Source organism: Phaenicophaeus curvirostris, chromosome 2 (assembly GCF_032191515.1).
Source record: "Phaenicophaeus curvirostris isolate KB17595 chromosome 2, BPBGC_Pcur_1.0, whole genome shotgun sequence".
Taxonomy (NCBI): Eukaryota; Metazoa; Chordata; class Aves; order Cuculiformes; family Cuculidae; genus Phaenicophaeus; species Phaenicophaeus curvirostris.
The window spans coordinates 60,335,386-60,360,524 of NC_091393.1; the positions used below are offsets into that span (position 1 = coordinate 60,335,386).

A 25,139-nucleotide genomic window follows, 5' to 3' on the forward strand; every position below is an offset into this window, starting at 1 on the left:
ATATACTCATTTAAGTCTTTGGTGTTACGGTTTAAAGGCATTTCCAATTCATGGAGAAATGTCCTCCATCAGAGTTTAAAGAGGTAAGAAAAGGTATTGGGGAAATCATTGAGGTATTAGGAAACAGAATAATTGAGGATATGCTATTGTTTGTGAGTGAATAGTTAGTCTTTAGGATTTCTTATGCTTCAGATAAATGATTAATTTTCTTGAATTTCCCTAAAGAGCTCAGACTAAACTTTGTCTGATATCAATTTAAACAGTTTTTGGAATTAGTACCTACAAATGTTAGACTGAATAAATGTTTTTCTATTATAATCATGGCTTTATTATTATTAAGTACCCTGTTAGCTCTGATTAATGTGAAATTCTCTGTTGGAACTCTTCTGTGCCTATTCAGTAAAAATGTAAGAACTCAGTAATTATCGCATCTAGAGGAGCATGTCCTTTGAGTATACTGAAGCTCAAAGGCCAGCAGTGATAAACAGCTTGTGCGTACTTTCTGACCATTTTAGTTTAAACTGTTTAATTAGTACCACAGAATGATGAGCACAGGGGTTCATTTTACTATGGGGAACTTACTGACAAAACGTTTAAATCCTTTTTCAATTTGGTAATATCAGAGTTTAATAGCATCCCTAATATGGATTAGGAAAATGATAACATCCTCTTTATTTATTGTTCCGATTCTTTTACTTAAGCTCTTCATTCCCTAGTGGTAAACAGAGGAGGAGGCTAAAAGAGCTGGCCTTGTTTACCCTTGCAATAGAAAGGAAAAAGAATATACCGGTCTCTGTGAATAAACTTGGGCTACAGAGTACTAGCAGGGCTGAAGAAAGGTTTGGCAAAAGGTTAACTACTGGTACAAGTACAAATGTATATGAAAGAACTAAAATAGTTTGATTACTAATTTCCAGTCTGAGAGAAATATTTGGAAAAACATTCTAGTAGGAGTAGTGGGAGCCAAAAAGTTAATTTTCAGTTGGAATATGAGAGGCTTTATGTGCTCTGGCTGTGGATTCATTGAGTAACATCCTCTTTGTTTAGATGCTATTAAAACTGAGACATGCCTAAATATTTTTATGAAGCTTTTTTACCCATTCTGTCTAATGTTCTATTGGATATACTTCCTTTACTGACCATCTGATTCATGTTTTGAATAAGGGGGTTTTGAGCCCTGGTTCACATTCAGTAGCTTTTATTTTTTGGTTGCGTGTTGCTGAAAGTTGACATACGCTGTTGTAATTCTATTCAGAAATAAGCCTGTCAAATCTCTAGAGCGTGTTTGTCCTCAGAGGCAAAAGGATGGGAGATAGTCTAGAATAAAAACCCTGTCCTTTAGCCTGTAATGGTAATCTTGCAGGTTCAGCGTCAGTTCAGTGGTACCAATGGACTTGGTCTGTATTTCATCCTTGTGAGAGTTATTTTTTCCCTGTTTAACTCTTAGGTGATTACCTAGTCATTTATCAGTTAATATTCTTACTTTGAAATGCTGCTCTTTTAAAATATTTGCAGATATTCTGTTTTGTGTGTGTGCAAAAAAAAAAAAAAAAAAAATGGAAGGCAGGATTTGAGGTAAGACAAGTAAAGGCTAAGTAAATATAAGTAAATAGCTCTTGCTTTGGCTAGGGACAGTGTTTCCCTTAATACCTCTCCAAGTAAATTCAGAAAACTGGGAGAAAAAATGAATTGGATCTAGTAGTGATACAACAGTTGAATGTATTTCTTTTGGTACCGCTTTGTTATGGTGTTGCTTGTATTAGTAACTTCTTAAAATGAGTATCATGGGATTAAATTTTAGTGATACCTAGCATGTGTATGACACTTAAGAGTAGAAAGTGGATTATTTTTCTCATTCAGTCACTATACAGGTCCTGCTCGTAAGGGTAGGAGTCCTCTAATCTGATACTAACAGCTAGCAGTAGACATTTGGGTGCCTTCTGTACCGTGGATGAAGAGGAGTGTGCGTGGGGAAGCCAAGTGCTGAAGGAGAATAGTAGACTAGAAATTTAATGTAAACAGTTTGTAGATACTGGTTGGTTTTCTGTGAATGAAATAGCTTAAATTTTAGTTGGAATAAGTGAGTCTTAAAAATATAGCTAACTTCAGAAATTACAAAATTTGAAGTTGTAAAGGATGTGTCCAACTTAACTTTTTGAAGAGCAGATAAATACCCCAGTGGTCAACATCTGCCATGCTTGTTTTTTGCTTGCAGTGTACCTTTCATTATGTCTCATCTCAATTGTAATTGTCTCTGCAGAGTTAGGCGTTCAATGGGCAATCTATTTGATCAGAGCTGTCTCCTAAATACCTTCTTTTGTTTTAGAATTCTGCACTTTATGTGCATAAATTTCTTTAGTTCATGGACTACAAAAGTATTTGGGTACATGGTTTCAGTTGATCATGACTACAACTCTGTGTCAGTTTGCCTTTTGCTGACCTGTTTTCTCTCAGAACTTCTGCTTTGTGTAGTAGCTCTGGCAAGACTAAGTACTGAAGAGTTGTGTGCAAATAGAAATAATCAAAGGTCAAATGTGGGGCAGAGATTTGTGGAGTATTGATTTTATTTTTCATGGGCTTTTTTGTTCAATCAATTCTTTTAAATGTTTATCATAGTAAAGCAGAGTTTTATTCATAGAGAAAGGCGTGCTTCAGCATGACATTTGTTGCTTACTGTTATGAATAGGTGAGGTATACTTGGGTACACGTGCTGAACCTGTTGGTAGGTTTTTTGCAAATTTAACATATACTTTAACTAGGATTGAGACTGCAGTAAGAATTGGAAATAGATTAGTTAAGTCTAAAACCGTACTTAATAGAGCAAGGTATAAATGTGTGTTTAGAACACATGTTGGATTTACAAGTTGCTGTTTAGGCATCAGAATCCCTAGTAGATGCACCCACTTATTCAAAGTCAAGAGCAGATCTTCCCTTTTTTTTTTTCAGAGAGCTGAAACTGACTCCTGAAGGATGGAGGTTTTAGTTGAGTACCACCATGTTTTAAGGAGATAGGAGGTATAGGGAGAAACCCCCTTTCTTGAGAATGAAGTATGTTTCAAGCCTTTTTTTTTTTTTTTCCTTTCTGGTTAGTTGACAAAGGAGTCCTATGGCACTAAGCTGTGATACTTCCCCAGAAAATTAACCTGGCAATTATTGTACCATGCTGTTTTCCTTTTCTACCCTCCCTCTACCCCCTATATCTGCTGGTCCATAAGCTTTTGACAGGCATATTAGATATTTCTTCCTTTTTAGTAGCTCTGTTTGTACTCTCAGATTTTTGTGGAGTTGCCCTTGCAAAAGTAATTTAATACTTTGTTGTAAGAGGGCAGCATGAATTCTGTAACTTTGTGTAGGTAGATATGTGAAATACAAGTCTTCACTGATTATGCTTGCTCAGTGTTTCACTGGGATAAGAAAACCCTGAGCCTCATCGTGAGTTGCTGTTAAGAGTAGGTTTGGGTACCAGTCAAAATATCAGCTTGATATTTTTCTTGTATCTCTTCTAAATAATACCTTCTGGTTAAAAATCAGTTTACATGTCCTCAATACTAGAAGGACTCTTGTTACTAGAATAAATCTGCCCACAAGCCATGGCAGTGCATGTTAATTTAAAAAAAAAAAAAAGTTGCCTTTTAAGCAAGAAAATGGACAAGAGGTGTGCTGGATTTCGGCTTCTGAAGTTCTTAACTCTTTAATACATTTTAAAGTATATATCACTTGTCAAGGAAAAGTCTTCAGGGTAATGTTGCATTTATAGCATTTATTTCTGCTTTGGATTTGATCCATAATTCAAATGAACAGGATTGTTGTTAACTACATTTGCATCTTGCCAATGTTGGTCACCTCCTGGTCTTTTTCCGTGATTCTTGTTGAGAGGAAGATTGTACTCGCATACCAGCTTACGGAGTAAACTTTCTGTTTAGATCACTCCTTTTTTACTTCTGTGTTTTGTTTCATAACTTAGTAACTGCTGTTGTAACACAAATACTACCTGAATAGTTATCTCTGCATTGGAGATTAAGATTTTGTAGCTAATAAGTATTTGTCTGGTTATTGTACAGATCTACTTGAGTAACTCAGTCAGCTATTTTTTTTAAGGCTGCTAAGAGCAGTAGTTGGACACAGTTCTTTCGGTTACTCTGCCATAATACTAATTCACAATTCTAAGTTTTTATGTTTGTGTTTTCTTATTAAAAGCAGTGAAAATAGTTGAATTCTGTGAAAGTGCTGATTACTTTTGAAATTTTCTACACTTTTTTCTAACTGTCTCCTTTGTTTTTCTTTCATATACACTCAGTACTTTAAGAAAAATAATGCTCGTTGATGGGCAGCCAGCTCCATTTTACACCTCGTGCACTCATTTTAGTTCTCTTGTTACATAGCATAGTACTCCCTGTCTTCTAGAAAGGCTTATGCACCTGTCCTAATGGTGTATATTCATCTACCCAACTCTTAAAATTAAGTTGCTTAGGTTGATTGAAGCTTTCTCAGAAGCTTCTGTTTCTTCAGACGTCTGGCATAAACTCATGTGGTTCAAAAGCACTCAGAACATACTGATATCAAAATTAAAGTTCATTTTAATTACAAACATTATAGGGTCAAAGGACACTGAGGACTTTGCCCTGTTGTCAGTGATACAGGGACTGCTTGCTGAGGAAGATCAACTGAATTATGATTTGAAGTTGTCTTCAATATGTAGCAGTTTCTCAGTTTTCCCCCATCAAATATAGGTGGTCTGAAATGTGAATGCTGCATGAAATAGATATCTTTGTATTGTTGTTCTAAATTTATTTTTGTGATTAGTGGAAATGACCAATCGTTATCTTGCTAAGTACTGCTGATAATCAGTAGATTATTGAAATCAAGTGATTTCTGGGTCATACTGTTTAATATAACTGAATGGTTTATTTTGAACTCATTTCACTCTTTGATTACTGTGGTTTTTAAAGTGAATGTCACTTACATTAAAAGCAAAGCAAACTCAACACATCCTAAAATAGTACCTCTTGGGCTTTGATCTCTTCAGGTTTGTTTTTTTTCAAAGTACTGTGGCCAAAATAATATTTGCCATATTTTTTTTTCCCCTTTTTTCTTCCATAAGTGCTAATGTTGTTCTTGATCTGGGAAGTTGTAAACAAGGCCTTATGAGCCTTTCTGAAGGATTTCAGTTTCTTTTAGGGAGTCAGTGGATGGGCAAATTGTGTGAGACACACCTAGAACTCTGGCTTTGTAGCATAAATAGGACTGGGATGGTAACTTAGGATATAGAGATACATATTACTGACGTGGCGTGTGAACTTGAAGCTTACCTCTAAGTTTTATGATCGCTCTTGGGCCTTTTTCCTGGGATAAATATGAGGTTGTTCCTCTTCTGTTGTAATGACTGTGGTAGTCATCACAGAACTTCTCACAAGGCTGGATCTGTGGTTGGACTCAATGACTTTAAAGGTATTTTCCAACTGAAACCATTCTGTGATTCTGTAACTGTTGAACGTGTTAATGTCTGTTCATCTCCTTACTTTAGAATTCCCATATAAAAGATAAAAGCTAGTTAGAAATGAAGCCTGAATGTATTAATTATTGATATGCTGCTATTTTAGTAGTCTTGTAATTGTAAATTTTTAGGATAATAGATTGTGTGACTTGATATGCATAGGTGCTGTTGTTACTATAATACCAGACTGTGTGCTGCTGCTTTTTTACTGCATGATGCTGGCTGAAGCACATAACTCTATTGCGTATGTTGAGAGTTGTACCCTTAAATGTTCCTGACTTCTTGGCTTTTTAAGGAGTTTCAGGCACCTTTCAGTTCAGTTTTGCCTCATTTGTCTTTTTATGTATTACCTTATTACAGACAGAGCACACAGTTATGGTTTGGTAATATAATGGCTTTTAGAAGAAGTCATTTAAAGCAAACAAGGTGCATTAAGACCTTAGAGCACTAAAGGAAATACTCAGAGGGCCATAATTTAATATCGCTTCTCCATTTCTGACCTGTTCTCCTGCAGATCTAGGCTTGAATTTTGCAACCTTACCAATTCTGCCAGCTGTGCATGTGTATTGAAAAGTTTTATTACAGCCTTCTGAGGAGGTGAATGGGATTGTTCATTTTTTTACTTTAAGTATGGTCAATGCTGAGAAGCCTGTTAGGATTTATTTTTTTTTTTAGAAGAAATAATTGGGCAAGAGCAAGCAAACATTGAGAGCTACTAGTCTTTTTTTTGTTTATGCTTGATTGAAGCATGCCACTTAAAGTCTAAACTTTTGGGAGGGGGATTGATTTTGTTTTGATGAAACAATTTAAATTTATTTCTGTGACATTTTTCAGTATTTTCATGGCATGAACTTCTAACGTGTAGTTGGTAAATCAACTCCTAATGAATCTAATGCAGTGCGAACTATGTACATGGAAATTGATAGCAAAGTACAAAGCTCCTCTGGCTAAGCACTATCACCCTCTGTTTAAATCATGAGGTTTTTGCAGTTCTGATGGTTGACATATTTGGAGCCTTTTCATTAAACTTAAATATATCAGTAGGTATTTCAGAAGTTGATTTGTCTCTAACTAGGTAAGAATTCAGATATATCCCTGCTATGTAATATAAATCAGTTCATCTACTGTAGAGCTTTAATTGTATGAATCAGATTGTTACCAATACTCAAATGTATGTAAAAGTTAAAGGAGCAAACCAAAAATTATCTAATATCAGTTGTGATTATAGGTTAAAATTTAGTCAGCTAAATTAGATAATTAAAATCAGTCGCAGGAATGGAAGACATGTTTTTTTAGGAAGGTTGAATACCTCAATTTGTCACTCACCACAGAACTTTAAAATGCTTTTTTCTGATTAATATCTTGGTTGACCATGAAATTTTAATCATTGATAATACCTACCTTTATCCATAAAACAATATTATGTGTCTTTTTTTCATGGATTTAGTTGCTCTGTTTGGTGTAGTGCTTTACCTTTTGTTTCTCCTAAACTTTGCTTATCAAAGAATGCTAATGTGGAGGGAAAAGATAGTAATTACTTCTTTATATAATAAAGCTTTAATATCTTCTTTGTAAGCGTGCAGTTTATCTTGTTTCCTCCCACCTTTCAAGGTGACTAATAAATTTAATTTTGGAACATAGAGTTATAACTGAATAATTCAGCACAAAATCTATGGGCTGAAAGGTTGCAGAATTTTGTCTAAAGTTCCAGTAACTGATAGGATAAATTGAAGTGGTTACTGAGCACCTGTCCTTTGAATTAACTTAGCTGTATCCTCAAAGCCTGCTTCTGCTCGGTCAGCCCTTCCTTCTTAGGGGGGAAGAAGGTGACTGCATTTCTCTGATAATGTTAAAAAAGGGAATTGTAAGTATTAAGAATTTCCATTTCTGCAAAGTATTTGTAACAACGTCACCATCTGCAATGGTACTCCAATTTAAACATATCTTTCTCACTTCTAATTACTGAGAATTGAAAGTCGTCTACAGCAAAATTGCCAGCTTTAAGCGCCTTGGGTAATGTCACATGTAGTCACATCTAATTAAAAGGTATTATTATGGAAATTAGTTGTTGGACTCTATATCCTGAGGATCCTTTTTATTGGAATATGAGTTTAATGATGTAAACTGTGAGGCTTAGAGGGCACTGCTGGAACCTACAATTAGGTTTTGGAGACCGATTTACACACAGCGCAACTTGTTAATTCTCTAGATAAATGTGTCACGATTCCCAAGTAGAGCATGGAATTGAACAATTTTTACTCATCTCCTGGTGTTACTGAAACTGATGTCTTGTCACTGTTCTGAAAACCTCATCTTAGTGAACAGGATGAAACAGACTATTCACTATCTCTCTTAAGCATGCCTACTATTAGATTGTTCCCGGGATCTGATTTCCTTAAAGAGTTTCTGCTAACTATCTTTCAATTACTGTTTAAAGATTTTTATGACCACTTAAAGGATGGAACTACCAAACTGTACTGTCGTCCTTTAAATCATTGCAAATGGGCCTCTAATGATAACAGAGATTCCTATTTTAAAACCATGAAATTGTTAATTTGTCTATCTTTACAGCTTTCTCACTTATGTTGATAATTCTAAGCAATTTAAAATCCAATTATTTCCAAAATATGACAGTAATTAGATTAGTGTTTTCACATGAACAGAACATGTAGCATAAAATTCGTTTAGAGAGATACTATTCTATAGTTACTTAAAATGGAATTGAAACTGCTGTTAAGGTTTTCTTTAAACTTGCAGCATGAGGAAAAGGGTTAATATTTAGGACTATCTTAAAGGGGAGGCAAATGTGACTTTAATGCACAGTTTATATTAGTGTGTATGAAAAGCATTGAGGAAGCAGAAGTAAAGAGAACAGTGCAAATTAATACAGTACAAATCATAGAGTTTCTGTCCTATTAGGTAAAGATTAGTATTGCTGATTAAACATGCTAGATGAACAAATGGCTGTTTTACTGAAGATCTAAAGTTACAATTTATATAAACAACTACACCATTTATAAACAGTGAAAATGAGATCAGAAGCTGGGGTTTGGGACGACAACACCAAAACTGAAAACGTTTTTCACCTTGAATATGTTTGACAAGGCATGGCTTTTGTCTTTGATAACTGATAATGTCTTTGCTCTGTTGTGTGTTCTTGTACATCCTGACTGCTGATCCAGCCCACAGTGTTGTCAGCTCGGTGAGGAATGTTAGTAGTCTGGAGCAAAAGGGACATTGAAATAGTTGGCAGTGAAGGGATGGCAATAAATGAGATAGGAGCTAAATATATAGGTTTGTGACATTCTAGCAGCTGGCTTAAGTCCTGCTGTTTGTTGCTTGGTTATGCCAGCCTTAAAAAGGAAGAGAATGCATTGTAGCATGAGGAAGTAAAAAACAGCTGGTGGCTTATCAGTCAACCGTAATGACAGAGAAGGTTAAAGAGTTTAGAAGGACAAACTTCGAAAGAGTGCTTTTATTAGTAATATAAATTCCTTAAATTTGTATGAAGTTTTATAAAACTAGTCCAAAATTGTGCAGTTTTCCATGGCTTGTTCAGTACAACGAGAAATTAATCCCTCATCAACTGTCCAAATAAACCTATTTCAAAAATTAATACCTTTACATTTGAGTCAAGCAGCTTGTTGGATGATTTTACAGTAACATTCTTCAGATGTTTTACAGCTCTTTAATGGGACTTTGGAAACATTTTTATACTTGGTTAAGTATCTAGGAGTTTAATACTTAATTTAGGAAACCAATGTTTATTTTTGTAATAGATGAAAGCATAAATGCTCGAGTGGTATAAATTTCATATGTCTTACTTCCAGTCTTTTCTTAGGGATGTAGAAACGTATTGTGATGATGCATTTTCAAAATGAATATTAAAGTTTGGATAAAACAGGGTTTAATTGCTTAAATGTTTCATATTTGATATCACTTAAAACTACATGTAGGTCTTCTACGTGCAGCGAATGCTGTTAGAACGTAAGCTTGAAATGAATCCTGCACCTCATCTGAAAGAAGAATCCTACTTGATATTGTTTGCTGCTGCTTGTTGATTGAGGTTTCAACTGTTTGTTCTCAAGAACTTGTTTAGAACTTCTTGAATCCAAACTTGATTGTTTCTCCTGGCTTACAGCTCTTTTGTAGTAAGTGTCTTTGGTGGGGCACGGTGGAGGCAGTCCTCTCGTGGGTTTAACAGGTGATGAGAAGGAATGGGCCCAGCCTTTCCCTGAAAGAGGCTGTGGGATGAAGAGGGTGAAGCTATACTCCAGCCTGAAAGCCTTTAATGGAAAGGATTTAAACCATTTTTTTGTTCTTAAATGTGGTTCCTTGTGCAGCAGTATAATCTGACACCGTGGAAAGAGATCAGGAAATTACACATCTCTTGGGATGAGCAGTTATGTCCTTTTGAATTTTTTTTGAGTATTTGTAGAAGAGAAGTATAGCCCAGTAACTTAGTAGCAGCTTTCAGAACACTGCAGTAATTATAGTAGAATCTTATTTGTCTTAATGTTATGAGCTGGTTTTTTCCCCATGTTAGGAGCAGCTTCTTGTTATGACAGTATCAGAGTGCTTTCAGTTAATTTGAGATGGTTTTGCGTTAATGTCTTTGTATGTGTTTATCTTTTCAAAGGGGAGTATGCAGAAGTTCAGGTGGCCTGTACTTGGCATGATGATGCACCAAATATAGTTTTTAGGCCTTGAGTAAAAGAGATTAGGGTGATTTGAGCTTCTTTGCTCAGGGAATTTGATGTATTAATTTTAGTCAGATTTACTTTTTTTTTTTCTTACGTACTTCTCTAGCGAGATTTATGACCAGGGAGCTATATAGGCATTTGAAAATCTTCTCTTGCATTCAGTACGTGGTACCTTTTATGAAGTGCTGGTCACCTTTTGAATTAGCACACCAACCCTTTGTCAATCTCCGTTTTGAAGTCTAAGTTTTTTAGGTTAATTGAAATATTACCTATGGAATACTTGATACAGAAAAAAACTCAGGATAAATATCAGCAAAATTGTAGCTAATTTAATAAATTTGCCTTTATTCTTTTTATTTATTTAATGCAAGTGCTGATTCTTTATAGTGTTGTTTTTTTTCTTGGTGATTATTTTGTCTATATAGTAAAAAACAGAAGCATACAAATTTTATAATTTTTGTTAAAGTCAGTAATTTAAGAGTTACTCTTAGATTACAAAGTTTGAAAGAATTAATTTATCTGACTTCTGCTTCTGTTTAAAGCAACTTAAGCAGTGCAACTTCTGCACTTTTCTAAAGTTTCTTGACTGTAACGATGTCTTTATAGTGGCAGTGTATAATTCATTTTTACAAAAAATGCAAATCTTTTTGGTTTGCTTGGATTGCTTTCTAGCTTTCATCTTAAGGTTGTATTATCTTAAACCAAAATTGTACAATAGAAGTGTAATTTTTCTACAGAAATATAAAAAAACCCCCTCCTTTTACAATCTTAGGATGGTAAAACTCTGTAGTGTTCACTTTAAATGGTAAATGGCTTGGCATAAAGTTAATTTATTGAAGTCAACAGGGTGGGGGCGGGGTTAGAAAATATTTAGAAAACTAAATTGAGTATCTAGTAGGTTAGGATGTTTTTTTTTTTTTGCATGCTGTTAGATAGACTGAATAGTCGAATTAACCAAAGAATTTGTGCTCAAAGGGTGTTAACTCTTTAGCAGCTAGTCTGTCAAAAAAGTGCGCTTGAGATTAAAGATAGTGACTCTGTTAATGTATAAAAAATATTTTCATCTTTTCCACCTTTAACACATCTACACATTGTGTTTAAAAAAACAGGTGGAATTATCTACCTAGAAGAGCTGATAATAGATTTTTTTGGAAGACTCTGGAGTTTTGTTGTTGAATGCTTGGATGAAAATTACATTGGTACAGTACAGAGAAAAATGTTTTGTGGATCTTGATATTTTGAATGTACAGGAATTACTGCATCCTGAATTCATGTAACCGCATTTAGATAACAATTTCTGATGGATACCAGTTGAAACAGATAAAGGAAACTGGATAGTTGTAAATCACCTAGTTAAGTAGGTTTAGCTTCGGCTGAGGTGATTCTGTTGTGCATTAGAATTTCTGTGCTAAAAATTGCAATTGAGATAAATGTCTAGCTATCATGATAACATTTTATTAAAAAAATTGAACATCTGAATGAAACACTGAATATTTAACCTGAATACTTGATAATTTAGCTTGGATTATTTTATAAAATGCAAGTTAAGAATTTGGAAGGAAGTTGTATAATTCATTGTGTTACTTCTTTTTTAAAAAAAATAAGCTATGATCTGTAGTGTGTGTTTCTTTTTTGTTTTCTGTTTGTTTGTTTATTTTTTACTTTAAAAAAAAAAATCTATTGCCCTATTGCCATTACTAAAATTACCTGGAATGCTAGCCTGACTTCCCCTGCCCCTTCCTTTTTTTTTGTAGAACTGATCCATTGCATTTACATGAGGTTTGTAAAGCTGTTTCACTTAAACAAAAGCTCTCTTAGCCTTCAGCACAGAGGTTATTAGAGGTGAATAATGTGGATTTAAGGGATTTAGTAATTCATTCTAAATCCCAGCTATACTTTTAAATGCTTTTTTTTTTTTGCTTTTTTTGAAGGAACATTTTAAGCATTAGGAAGTGGTCTGCTGAGTAAAAGCTATATTTTATTGACATCACACGGATAATCTGGTTGTCTAGTTTACAGCTACAGTGATGAGAAAAAGATCTGGAGCTTTATGAATCATCAGCAGTGGCTGATACTCTCCTCAGTCAGAAACAAATGTGAATAATCTGGTAACTGGCAAGTCAACTCTAGCAAGAAAACTAACCTTGCAGAATTGTGGCATCTTTAAATGGAATAAAATGATATTTTTATTTTAAGATAATTATGTTCTTTAATGTTGCTGTGCTATCTTGAGGCTTAAAATGTACAGTAACGCCTCATAAAAAAATTTAGTTTTTATTGTAGCAAACAATTTATTAAAATTAGTCACTTGATTAAAACAACCTCAATGTTCAATTTGAAATTAAATGGTGTGCTGTTAATTTTGACTTACTATTGAACACAATTTGAAGCAGGTTTTAATTTGTTAAATAATACTATGTTGCTGGAATATACGTACTAACAAAGAACTTTGTAGTTGAGTACAACTCAGGGTTGCCTTTTGGAAAATGTAGTACTTGTGACTGTTGTAACTAATAGAATTTCTTTTAACTGAAAAAGAAAAATATAAATACTAAAAATCAGGAATTTTTTTTTGTATTAAAAATATCTAGTATTTCTTATTTATTTTGCCACCTTTTTAATGAACTTCACTAATAAGAAATAGTAATAAACAGGCAGTTCATAAGCTTAGACCAAATTCTTTATTATAGTAATCCATTCTTCAAATCATGAAAGCTTGTATTGCTGGTGTTCTAGAGGAAAGGCTATAGTTCTTAATCTCACAGGGAGAATGAGCTGTTACTATTCATCATGGATTCATTACTGTCTTATTATTAAAACTTTACTGGAAAACATAGATAAATCTGTATCAGCAGTTCTTAAGACTATGTGCAGCCTCTACATTGGCAAGGTCTGTTTATTAACTGGCCAACAAACACTAAATATTATGCTCAGATTTGGTTAGACAACTGTCTTGTAGATGTGTGTGCTCTTTCAAGAGGTTTGAATTCTTAACATAATGTTAACTGTTAAGTGTCTGAATTATACTGATGCCATTTTACTAGTTTTCTAGGTGAGGTGAGTTAGATGTTAAACAGCATGGAGGAGGACTAACTCATGGTTGCCATGCAACGTAAATACCCTATTACTTAGAAGTGACTTTTAAGGTAATTCTAGGCTGCCTCAGATAGTGCTCCTTACTGAGCTTAAACTTTCTGGAGTTCTTTCTCCTTTCTGCAGATCCCATGTGTTTCTCTGACACAATGGAATCTATACTGTTGTAATTGAATTAAGAAGTTGTCCTTAAAGTTAAAAAATAATCTAATTTAAAAGTAATTAAAATGTTACCAAAATTACTGCTGTATCATCTGCATTATGTAATACCGAGGTTAAATACAGATGTGGGAAAGAGTAATAGATATAGGTATTTGTATGAGGAGAACTAATTTCTTCTTAGTTACTGTCTGAGTTTTTCATTGTAGCCTCTGAGATTTGTAATATGCAAAACCTCTGCTTTACTGTGTTATTTTCCTGTTCCTCTAGATGCTGATATTTTTGTGTAATATATTATGGACTTCAAACCACTGAATGTTAACTTTGTTCTCCTGCTTTGAACATATTACATTTTAATAATATCAAATCATAGAATAACCAGGTTGGAAGAGACCCACCGGATCATCGAGTCCAACCGTTCCTATCAAACTCTAAACCATGGCCCTCAGCACCTCGTCCACCCGTGCCTTATATTGCAATTATGTTAGTCTCTTCTATTTTTGCATTAATAAATATTTTACTTACAGAAGTTCTTGAACTAGCCTAAGCTTGTCTTACGCCCACAATAATTATCAGTTCTTGCCCATAACAAGATAAGTTACTCTTTGGCTTTGATGTTGAGAAGTGATTCTGGTAACTAAATTAGGAACAACAACAACAACAAAAAATCCTTGTAATCTGTGTTAAATTATACAACAAACTAAAAAAATATATATAACCAGTGTTATTAAATTACATATGTACTAAAAATGGTGCCTGGGCATTTGCTAAACTAAGAAAAAAAAACAAAAAACTTTTCGTTACCTTCTTTTTCACCTTTGATAAAGATTTTTCTGATTTCTTTGTGACAACTCGAATTTTAGAGAATTTAAATTACTCTTAAGTATTTTTAGCTGTAACGACCCTTTTATTAAATGTCAGGGATTAAATTTCTCCCCCTTTAACTAATCTCAAAGGCATTCCAAATGATGTGCTAGAGGCTTTGCTTTTGCTTATCCAGCACAAAAGTGCCTAATTGCAAATATGACAGATCCTAACCTTCCGAGGGTTGATATATTCTATATTTTGTTCTCCTGTACCTTAATGGTTTTATTTTTGTTTAAGTAAGGAGAAGATTATTTAATGATAATTTATATGATAATTTGAGTTTCGTACAGCACAGCATTTCTAATTTACTACTACATTGCTTAGGTGCTTCATTAGTGCTCATCTAGCTTTGAATATAGTATTAGAATGGCGTATGTTGGATATGCTCAGCAAATATAAGTGGATATATTTAACATAAGAAGATTATATGTGTCATGGTGGGATTCACTACATAGGTACTTTTGACATTTACTTGGTTATTTTGCTTAGAAAATACGTTTTATTAGGGGATGGAGGAAATGTTTTCTCATGCATTGTTCTCTGCAGCCTTTTCTTGTTACCAGTCCCAAAGTGTCTTCCAAAACCAGCTTCATTGTTGTCACTGTCAGTCCTAACAACTACCTAAACTTAGTTTGTTTGTAAAAATTGACTTCTTTATGTGGTTACTATTGTCTGTGTTCAGTGTATTGACAATGATGATACCATCTGCTTTGTCAGCCTCCCCTCTCTGTAAAATATCACCAGATAGTCTGTTTTTCTTAACAAGGGAAAATACTTGCTAAATTCCAATGGATGATATTTAATCCTCGAAATACATGCTGACACATTTAATGGAAGATTTCAAAATTATTTTATTCCTGAAACATGATGATTTTCCTACTTGATTTCTTAAGTGGCTTAATTTATGAACTTTCCATTATCAGTTTTCAGTTTCCATGGTGTGGTCATGGAGTAAGCTGTATATATGATGCCTTTATATTTATTTGGTTAATACTGCTTTTCTTAAATAGAAGCTGTGTAGCTGTTTTCTATTGTGATGAGTGTGGTGTTGGATCACTGAAAATCCTTAATATGGCATAAAATATATCTGAAGCTTTCTGTTAAAGGGAAGAAAACTATTAATAGTTGGGTGTAGTGTTAATCATGCTCACAAAGGGTACTCATTTAACAAACAACGTTGTGAGTGTCACACCGATTTATCAGACTTTCTTTAGAATGCCTTTCTCCTATTGCTGCAGTTACTTTGTGACTCTTAGTTGCTTCACTTCCATAGTTAGCACTTTAGCATATAACTCTGTTGTATTAAGTTATCTCAGAAATGGTCTTGTAATAGGACTTTTGTGATCTGAAAATATAGAAATTCCCTCCAAGATGGCTAAACTGACTGTCAGCATTGCTGCTTAGGATATAATGGAGAACATCTGGTAATTTTAATATCCAGTTTTCAGTTGCTTCTTAACTTTGACATATTTTAACCACTGAACGTGCAGAGTCTTGGTCTTCAGATGCTTTTTATTTGATCAGAAAGAGCATATGAAAATGAAGTGAGCAGGAAATGCTGCTGTCAGTGTCTTTAAAAAGCAAACTAAACCACCAAGACATTTTGAACCACATTTTTTGGATGTTTTAGTTTAATTTATCAGTATTCAATCTGAAAGTTGGTTTGGCTATGGGAAGGGTAAATACAAGGTAGTTTTCTGTCTTCATGAAAATCCATTTACAGCTGGCAGAGTTATATCTGACACTTAAGTGAGCTGTAAAATAAAATCCTGTAATTTGAAAAAATATGAATAAGACAAGGGCTAACCCCCTTTCTAACTGGTGTTGAATAATCTGAAGTTTTTATGTCCTGCTGTGGTTAAAAAAGAATTCATGATATGTAAAGGAAGTCTCAAAGTGGTGAACATATTTTCATGTGTGGCATGACTGTTCTGAAGCTGACTTCTGCAGGCAATTAAGAATTAAGCATCATCAAGAGTGGACATTTATGGTTACAAATACTCAGTTGTATTTACACTGGGTTTTTTTTAAGGAATTCACAGTATTTATGTTTTTTCTAAGTCAGAGATTGAAGTTGAGACCAAATGCCAGCTTACTAGACACAGAGACTTAGTGCAAAGCAGTTGTGGCAGAATGTTGGTAAAGAAAGGTCCCTTTTGTGATCAGAATTTTTTCTGAATTTAAGTATTTATTATTATAACTTAAAATACTCTTAGATAAAGTCAATGCAAAGCATAGACATCTTTTGGGTTTGATATAATGAGGAACTACTGATGTTTTCTTGATATTTTCCTTAAGATAATGGTTAGGTTATGTATAAAACATTTGTACTCAAATACGTGTTGTATCTGAGGAACAGATAAGCTTTCCAAGTCTTTTTTATTTTATTCCCTTAAGCTGAAGTGGACTCTTAAGAACAGCTTGTTTTGGCTTTTTTCCAGTGATAAGTAACTAGCTCTGCAAGTTCAATATGAAGTAAATCATTAGAACATTTGCTAAGGAGGTGGTAGAATAAACAGTTTTTAGTTGAGCAAAACAATTGTTTAACCAAATTGCATGTTTTTACTTGCTGGATTGGGATATTTTAATCAAATTAGATTATTTTAAACTGCTCTCTGGTAATGAAGGAAAGAATTTTTTTTATCAGGTAAATTAGATCTTGTCATATCATACTGTTGTGTTTCAAAGGAAAACCCAAAATACAAAAGGCGCAATAATAGTGTGAAATTTACTACTGCTGGACTCCCTCAAGTTCTTTAGATTTTAACTTGCATGAAAGTTTCTTAAACACTGCATATTCCATACATTTAAAAATCTAACACGCTTCTTTGCAAACTTTTATTAATCAACATCTTTGAGTCTTTAGCATAGTTTGTTCTTATTTTCCTTTTCTACTTTTGTTCTGAGTGTAGGGGCTGGTAAGACATAGAAGACTGTAAAAGCACCCTGGTGGGCTTGGGAAATAGTGCTATGCATACAGAAAATGAGCTGTTTGTGTCTGGGGCTTCCTGATGCAGTGGATTTGTAAGGCAGACACCAAACAAATTTTGTCACCTCTGTGTAATATTATGTATATGCTGGAAACTTGAAGCTTGTATATTTAGCAAACTATGGAAATGACCATGCAGAGAAACAGGCAGAGAAGGGAGAGCAACAAGGTGTAACTGGTTGGAACTTTAGCAGAAAAGCTTCAGAAGCTGAGCTCTACTAGATACTCTTAATTCTTGACTTTTTATGCATATTGTTAGTGTTTTATACTTCATAGTTCACCCCATTGTTCCAGAATTGTAAAGGATTTTAGGTGGTGCATAGGATGCTTTTGATGCATGTCACAAACCTGTTGTTCTGAAGGTTGTTTCTTGAGTTCTAATTTTGAGTTTGTGTGGTAAGATTTGAGGGGAAAAAAGTGCCTTAGTTCAGCTCTTCTAAAATGAACAAACACCACCACCACAACAGGAAAATAGTTGTGAAATACTGCAAGTGAAAATGCTAGACATATAAAAATATATGGTGTCTAAAGATGCATTAATTGTTGGGGAAGAAGAGACTACCTTGATGAAGGAAAAAGAAGTATTTAATTTCTTTTCCTGCATTTTTGATGTAGAAGCAGTTAATCTTACCATTGGTCACTTCTGCTTAATTTTTAACATACTCTCTAAATCCAGCATATGCGAGATTGGCTGTGTTCATAGCAATGCAGTCTTAAATTGGTCAAACTGATATGTGAACCACTGCTGTTGTTTTTTCCTTTTTCCCTTTCCCCTAGTAATTCACTGGGAATAGGGGGAATCCTTGAGGATTTGTCAAGTCCATAGCGAATAAAGAAGTAAGACCGTTATACAAGAATATTCCTAACCTTGGCTCTGTACAAATGCTAGAACAAGCAGTATTCCTAAACAGTGGTGTGTTCTTCGTAGGGATATGCAAGGAGATGAAGAGTGGAATTTCGTGAGAGCAATGGACAAAGAACATGAGAGATATTGAATTAAGTGTGATGAAAATGATCTTTTGAATTTGTCAAATGTATCCGCTTCTGATAATTCTGGTTGATAATTTAGCTGGCCTGGCAGCTAAGAGAAGCAGTAGCTGCTGATACAACTGGATTCTGATAAAACTTTTGAGACTGTCCAACTAGAAAGCTTAGACTACGCTGTGTTGCTGGGGTGTGGTCTGCTGGTCGCTGAGGTCTACCTAGTCTTCTCACAAAAGAGTCAGAATTGTTGCTTCCTATGGAGATCCCAGCTAGGCTTTGAGATGGTAGCCTGTGGAACTGAATACTGACAGTGATTCACTGGTACAAAAGCTTGAGAATCACTTGTTAAAGCAGTAATTGGCTTGAACTATGATAATTGATTACTGATGACTCAATTAAGACTTCACCTCGGGCAGGAACCTGCAGAGTTCTCTTTTGACCTGGATCTCCAACACATATAAGAATAACTTGGGTGTGGGATAGAAAGTATGATTACACTTAAGTCACACCAAAAGCTTTTAGAAATTGAATTAAAAGTCAAAACTGTCTTGAAGTCAGTGAAGATTTCATTACACAAATGTAGAGCAGTATATTGTTGTAGGGGTGGCATAGAAATTGCATATGAATACAAAACTGGGGAAAACTGTAAGGCAGAGGTAATGGAGAAGGGTATCTAGGATCAAGGTATGTTGAACCAAATATCATAACTGTATTTTTGGAGGAGGGGAAAAAAGTAGCAGCGATGTACGAACAGGAATGTGGAAAGTTGCAAGCTAGGGAGTAATGCCAAACTCCTGGTTTGTGGTTTGTTTTTTTTTCCTTAGTAGCATAAATTGTTCTATTTACTTTTTTTATCCAAGTGATCTTGTCTTAGAATTTGATTATTCTTTTCATTATAATCAAAGTTAATAAAATATTGGAGGCTGCTGTTTTTCTCGGGAGATAGTGTGGTCACCTTGTATATTGGTTAGAAGAGTGGTTTAAAGTTAGATTTGCTGTATTATTTCAGCTTTACCAGTGGAATGGGATAGGTAGCTAAGAATTTAGTATGCAAGAAGTGTGGTGGTGGAAGGAGGCAAGAAAGATGCTGTTTATGTGAAATATAGTATGATTTTGGTGCTAAGCATGAATGTGTAACAAATGCAGGGTTTTGATAATATATCAAGGCTGAACTATATCACTTGAGGCTGGTTCATCGCTTTATCCAGTCTTAGTGAGTCTTCCATAATTTCTTATGACTTAGTTTATGTATATGTTCATAAATGCCTGTAATCTTTATAATTTTCCCCTGAATGTTGATTCAGACTTCATAATATGTCTCTGGTTTTTGAGTTTGGAATACTAGATGATTTTGGGAGTCTATGTTCCATATGAAGAGTATAGCTGTTGTGAAACATGGGTTTTTTTATCAAAGAACTTGAATCCGCTTGTATTTGCTTGTGAGTTTCTGCTCACTCCTAAATCTTCTCTGGTGTTTGCAGTTCTATAAGGATTTCAGATATGTTGAGTTGTAGTACTCAAAACCAATTCTAATTAGCTAAGGAAATGAAAGGCAACAACTTATAGAATCATAGAATCATGAGGTTGGAAAGGACCCCCAGGATCATCGAGTCCAACCATTCCCATCAATCACTAAACCATGTCCCTGAGCACTTCATCCCCCTGTCTTTTAAACACCTCCAAGGAAGGTGACTCAACCACCTCCCTGGGCAGCCTGTTCCAGTGCCCAATGACCCTTTCCGTGAAATATTTTTTCCTAATGTCAATCTTGAACCTGCCTTGGCAGATCTTGGGGCTGTTCCCCCTTGTCCTGTCCCCTGTCACTTGGGAGAAGAGGCCAGCTTCCTCCTCTCCACAACCTTCTTTCAGGTAGTTGTAGAGAGCAATAATGTCTCCCCTCAGCCTGCTCTTCTCCAGACTAAACAACTTCTTCATAATTCCATGAACTAGCTTGTTTACCAGGATCTAAATTATCTAGACTTCTGTCCTTGCTTCAGTGTCTTTATCTTCTTTGAATTTAGTGTTCACCCTGAAATTTCAGACTTGTATCCTTTGAGCCTGCTGCCTTCTTTGCCCTGTAGCCATCACAGACAACTGCTACATGTTCTTAATGGTACCTTCACTTAGTGTTTTTTTTATTTACGTCATTGTTTCGAGAATGTGTGATTGAAAATAATGAAAGGTAAAAAAACCTGGAAAATAACTGGGAAATAATGTTATGTATGGCTAAATGGCGGTGTTACTGTGTTAAGCATAGGCAGGGGATTCTCTGCTGATATTGAAGTTAGCCAGCTAAACATGAAATACTTGTGCTATTTCTATGCACAACTGGTACAACTTGGAAAAAATGAAGTGCTTCTTGTGTCTGTATATGTACCAATATACATACATATACACACAGAGAGAGTATGTATGTATGGCAAACAGAGTATTCCAGAAATGTTGCCCACGTAACCTAAAGTGAATATGTAACAAATCTTGGGGTTTTTTTTTCTGAAGAGAGGATTATGGCACAGGTGGTTAAAGAAGAGTTTCTGCAGATGTGAGTGGACAGCCAGCAGTGTACTGACTGAACCGAGCCCACCAGCACAACACAGGAGGATGAAAAAGAATGTTTTGTCAAGCTCCTCTACCTGTAGGCAGGGAACAAAAGAACAATGGGTCTAGCAACCTTTCTTGAAGGCCCTGTGCCATTGTGGGGCTGGACCTATACCTTGTAACCAATCAATCCCACCAGTTTTAAATTGTGCACATATCTGGTGATGTAACTAGAACCGGTGTGTTTCCTGTGATGTGATGCACACTATTGGCCTACTAATGAGCATGACTGGTTATCTTAATAGTGAAGGAGAGTGATTTGTAGTTTTTGTAAGTGCCTATGCAATTTGCCAAGGAGGAAATTAGGACTACCACTGTCATAGACTACTGGATATTAAACTTAAAAGCCTATTTTCACCTGAAAACTGTATGCCTCATAGTAGGGTTACATGTGTACCTAATGTATAAAAAATAGCTCTTATATCATTCTTTATCCTGAGTGTTCTAAACTGATAAACACTTGATGATGTTTTAGAGACAGAAATACATCTTGTTTAGTTTTAAATTAATTTTGTATACTTGCTTTTATAGACATAATATTTTTTTTTCCAGTTTAACTTTGTTGGAAGAATCCTTGGGCCCAGAGGACTAACAGCTAAACAGCTTGAGGCAGAAACAGGATGCAAGATAATGGTCCGAGGGAAGGGCTCAATGAGGGACAAAAAGAAGGTAAGCTCTTGAGAGGTAGTTTTGTTTCAGGTGCATGTTTTCATTTCCTAACAGAGAGTAATATCATGTCTCTTGTTTTCTTACTATATGGTTTTTTTTAATTATCTAGTGTTTTTTTTTAGACTTAGTACAGAGCCTACCCTAAAGAGGTTAAATGTGTATGCTCCATAATGGTGCAATTTGGAGTCTAACTAGTAATTATAAAGTATTCTTCAGTAATAACTAACTTCTAATTGTATCATATTTCTCAAGGCAAAGGTAAAAGTTGAAGTTGAATGTATTTTTCTAAACAAGAGCTGTTAACCTTAAAGTTGTTCTTAATAACTTTCTTGTATTGAAATATCAAAGTAGTGGGGTTTTTTTACAAGTAGTGTGAATTGTAAAAAAATGTTCAATATATTTCTGGCAGCAAATTCTGTCCAAGTGAAACAAGAAGCACTATGTTTCTGGATTTGTTTTGTGTTCAGGTGGAGTTCCAGTGTCGTTAGGGCTGTTACTTTCCCTGCCCTGTAATACACATGCTCTGCCTATTTAAGTAGAGTAACCACACTTCAAAGGGCAGAGCCATCTTGAACGTCAATTTGCTTTGCTGATAACTCCTGGAAGTAATTTATTTTTGCAGATTTATTTTCTAGCTATTCCCCTCCACCTCTTGTTACTACTGCTGAAGTTGCATCACCATCTCCACTGCACGTTTTCCTCTTTGTTTACAGAAGTATTATTTCTTTTGGTTCTTTCTTTAGAACCCCCCATCTTTTCATTATCTGATCATCAACATAATACAAACTATTGTTACAGATACAGCACTTAACTAATTAGAAATTAGCTTTCTATTTTAATTGTTAAAAATCTCAGACTACTTCCCAGAGCTTATGACAGATGCCTACAAACTTCATTTAAAGCCTTTTGATTTATGAAGGTTTCTTTTTTTTAAAAAAGAAAATACAGTTTGTCCTGAATTCCTTCTGCCTTTTGGCTGGGGGTACATTTAACATATAAACAAGTCCTACTGTTATAGGGCTTTAAACTGTAAATGACGTTGGAAGAGCTGATATTTTTGTACAGGGTTTTAAAATATGGATCCCCTATAACTTGCGGGGGGTGTGTGTGTGTGTAAAATTTCCAAGTATTAAAACTTCAGTATGCTTCACCTGACAAAACCAAATTCTGTGTGGGTAGGTGCCATGTTTTGTAGCCAATATGTGAACTATGTTAATTACATAGATTTGTTTGTGGCTATTAATAGTAGTCAAGTCTTTAAATATTTTATCTTTTTTTCAAGAAAAAATCCTGAGGCAAGAGATTTTGTGAAAATATTGCTTCTTTTTAAGAGTTTGCAAACTTCACCTCATTTTTATAAGAGAAGAATATTCGATCTACTGTTAAACTACCACTCTTTGGCTGGTGGATTAATTAAATGTTAAGACTTCTGATTACATGTGTAACAGTAAATCTTCACTGTGCTAAACTAAAATTTAGTTTGCAATGGATGAATTCGAAAACTATCAATTTCAAAGAAATGTACTCATACCTTAAAAAAAAGGGAGTACTTAAAAGTTCATTAGCTTTTTACTTATTTAAACATAGTTTTTTAAAGCTATAGTATTTTTATTAATAATACAATTTCCACCTTCATTTATGTGTAGAATTTGTTCACTGCTGCTCGCTTTTTGTTTTAGGAACGGTAATTCTAGGTCAGAGTAGTTAATCAGGAGTTAGTTTGCAACCTTTTTCTGAATAAAAAGGTTAGTTCTGGTTCATTTATGTTCATAGATATCGTAAGCTAAAACATTTAGGCATCTATTCCTCAGAAAGCTTATCAGTATAGATTGAGGCCCCAAGCTTAATGGTCTAGAAATAATGTCTCGGTTAGCAGTGGACTTTATATATATAAAGATAGTCATTAGCAATAATGGTCTGATAAAGCCTTAAAATTTCTGCAGATTGGCGTTGCTGTGTGGAAAAGCACTCTTAGTTGTGTTAGTGATAGCTGTCTTGCAAAGAGTTTATAGTAGTGTAAAAAGAAAGAGGAAAAAAAAAAAACCCAAAAACCAAAAAAATGAACAGTCTGCATTGAGGCCTTAGTTTTTCTTCTGAAGTTATTTGTTCCCCTGTTAATGTTTCATTTGAAGGCCTTTTTATAGAAAGTATTTAAAACATCACTTCACATTTCTGAGAATTGTTGTGTTACTTTGCCCATGTCATAATCACTTCCCCCAATCTCTTCCATTTCTTTCACTTCATATTAGCCTGAATAGAAACCAAAGTGGACCAATGAATTCCGCATCTGGCATGGTGGCCATTTTTCAGGCTGGGAATAGTAATGCATTTTTGTTAGAGCTGTACGGTCTTCATTCCTCTAATGCTTTTCATATTAGGTCCCACTGTCCAGTTTCTAAGAGTCGTCTTTTTCTGTGCTATCATCAGGGCTGGCAGTTATGTACCCACAGCCAGTGTAGTACATGTGCATGTACTAAGTCCTTCATTATTCTCAGCTGCCAGCTAGGATAAGCACATTCTGTGCAGTGTTATTAGTCACCACCGTGTGTTCTGACCTGTACATTGAACATTCACGTATGTCTCAGAGTTCATGAAATGTGTGTTACAGAATCACAGAATGGGGGAGGTTCTCTTGTCTAACCCTCTCCTCAAGCAGGGACGCCTAGAACAGGTTACCTAGGACCATGTACAGGCTGTTTAGCGCCCACAACCGCTCATTACTGTGCTTCAGAACCTGCCCTAGCTTGAGCAGGTTTACTGTCTGAGGAAGTTGTGGTTTTGGACTGATTTCCCCCACTGTCCACGCAGTGGTTTTTTGTTTGGTGGAAGGTTTTTTTTTATAGCTGTTCAAAGGAGTCTAAGCAATGTGAGTTACTGGAGTTTGTCTTTGAGAAAAGCTAAGAGGGGTTGGGACCTTCGTAGTGACCTGTTTTTTGAAGTTTAGCTGTTGAAGCTGTCTTCAACAAGGACAAGTTCTGCATGGCAGAGCAGCTAGGACTTTGATAGGCATTAAAAACCACAAACTGATCAAGTCAGCGCTTTAATGCCCATTACCTCTTTTGAATTGGTCTGTTGTCTGATATTTTTGGAGTACAGGGTACTTGACTATTGATGATTTCATGAGATAATACTGCAGTTAGTGTTGAGTATTTAATAGTCTAATATATTTGAATGGTAGAATAGTATAATATTAGTCATAAACTAATGTTGAGTACCAAATAATTTTCTTGATAAAATCTTTTTTCATGCCATCCATTCCTGATCTTTCTGTAGGTCTCTTACCTATAAGGCAGTGGGTGGTATTAGCCAGTAGTTTATCTTTTTCAGACTGGTCTTCTCAATACTATACCATTTTTGCTGCTGTGGGACGAATTTCATAATTATTGATTGCAATGCAGGGTTTGCATCCCAATAAGATGTTTCTTCTAAAAATAAAGGTTTGGAAGTGATATTCAAGGTATGGTGGTCACAAACAGACTAAAGTAAGAACATCTGATATTTATTAGTTTGGGGAGTAAGTACACTTCTTGCTATTGGCTCTTGCCTCTTTCCCTGATGAAATATATTTACAGGTGAACTCTTC

General features: G+C 35.0%; 1 protein-coding gene across 7 annotated transcripts in view; it reads left to right on the top strand.

Moving 5' to 3' along the window:
* Nucleotides 1–25,139, top strand: part of QKI (QKI, KH domain containing RNA binding) — a 158,095-nt gene that overhangs the window by 40,301 nt on the left and 92,655 nt on the right. For all 7 annotated transcript variants that reach the window (XR_011337003.1, XM_069852202.1, XM_069852206.1 and 4 more), the window contains exon 3: nucleotides 21,440–21,556. Coding sequence is in view for 6 of the 7 variants with exons in the window: in XM_069852202.1 (XP_069708303.1) it covers nucleotides 21,440–21,556 (117 nt within the window). In the remaining variant the exon portion in view is untranslated. The remainder of the gene's footprint in view (nucleotides 1–21,439; nucleotides 21,557–25,139) is intronic.